Source organism: Saccostrea cucullata, unplaced genomic scaffold (assembly GCF_032062105.1).
Source record: "Saccostrea cucullata isolate Sc308-1 unplaced genomic scaffold, CSIRO_AGI_Scuc_v1 ctg17392, whole genome shotgun sequence".
Lineage (NCBI taxonomy): Eukaryota > Metazoa > Mollusca > Bivalvia > Ostreida > Ostreidae > Saccostrea > Saccostrea cuccullata.
The window spans coordinates 7,024-8,474 of NW_026934096.1; the positions used below are offsets into that span (position 1 = coordinate 7,024).

Genomic DNA, 1,451 nt, shown 5'->3' on the forward strand with positions numbered 1-1,451 from the left:
CAAAGCTTATCTGGAGAAATTATTGTCTTACCGACCCAGAACTTTAAAGACACAGACGAGGGCCTGTAGTCTGTGGGAAAAAGATACAGCAGGACACATGGACGAAGTGGGAATAGAGGACCTTGGTGTAGCTCAAAATAAAACCTTTGATGTAACTAAAGGTTCAAGTAAAGATACAGTGACCATTAATGAACCCATCCTTACAGAGTACCCGGCCAATTCTAAAAACGAAGGATTCAGAAAAAGTCACCAAGCTATTGCTGACAGTAAGAAAATCAGTTTGCTGGATACTTTACATTTGGATTTGTTTCAACAAGATCGATTTCTACCTAATGGAGTGGACGTCCGTTTGCGATTTAATCGAGCTAGACCCTCTTCTACATGATGATCAAAGGAGGAAGTACAGGAAAAGTGAAAATGTTGAGTATGATCTTGTGGGTGAGAAAAGTCAAACCCACAGCAGTCATGATGAATACCATTAATCAGAGTTTGAATACCCACAGAGCCAAATATCCCTTGAGAAGAGTGGAAGTGAAAACCTTTACCATTGGCTCAGGAACTCAGTCTAAGATTACAGATCATCTGTTTCAAGGCCAGATGCCTAAACGTCTCATTTTAGGCTTTGTGGAGAATGCGGCCTTTAACGGAGATAAAACTAAAAATCCCTTTCATTTCCAAAACTTTGGGATCAAGAAATTAGACGTCAGTATCAACGGAGAGACCATGAGTACTCGTTGCTTTGAGCCTAATTTCAACGAGGATTTACATCTGAGATCATATCTCAGTCTGTATCAAGCTCTGGGAAAATTAGGAGAAGACTGGGCTCCAGACATTACCTTAGAAGAGTATAAAAGCGGCTACACTCTATGGGGCTGGGATTTCACTAAAAATCAAGAGGCGCAATCGGATAAATTCCACATCATAGAAACAGGAAATCTGAGAGTAGAAGTGCAGTTTACCAACAATACGGCTACCACCATCAATTGTGTGGTGTATGCAGAATTCGATAACCTATTAGAAATTAACAAACAGAGAGAAGTGAGCATTGATTACTAAAAATGGATACGGGACAATTGAGAGAAGTCTTATCCAGAGAATTCAAGAGTTCTTTTGGAGGCGTGTATCCTGTAGATTTATTACCGGATCAATTAAGACCTGGAGGAAAAGCTGTCGTGGTCAATACGGATCCTCAAGATCGACCTGGAGAACATTGGGTGTGTCTATATGTGAGCAATCCCGTGGTGGAATATTTCGATTCTTATGGATTTCCTCCCTTACACAAAGAAATTCAAGATTTTATCCAGCGTCATGCTCAGCAATGGATTTATAATCCCTATCGCTATCAAGACTGGAAAACCGACATGTGTGGACAATATTGCGTGTATTACAGTGCAGGGAAATAATTTTGTTACAGCATCAATGCTGATTTTGGTGCTTCCTATGCTTGCTTA

The 1,451-nt window shown here is 40.3% G+C and overlaps 1 protein-coding gene across 1 annotated transcript; it reads left to right on the forward strand.

Annotated features, from left to right (window-relative positions):
* The first annotated feature begins 384 nt into the window (after nt 1-384).
* Nucleotides 385-1,056, forward strand: LOC134239938 (uncharacterized protein F54H12.2-like). Its single transcript, XM_062722068.1, has one exon. The coding sequence runs from the start codon at nt 385-387 to the stop codon at nt 1,054-1,056; it is 672 nt and encodes a 223-aa protein (XP_062578052.1).
* Nucleotides 1,057-1,451: the final 395 nt, after the last annotated feature.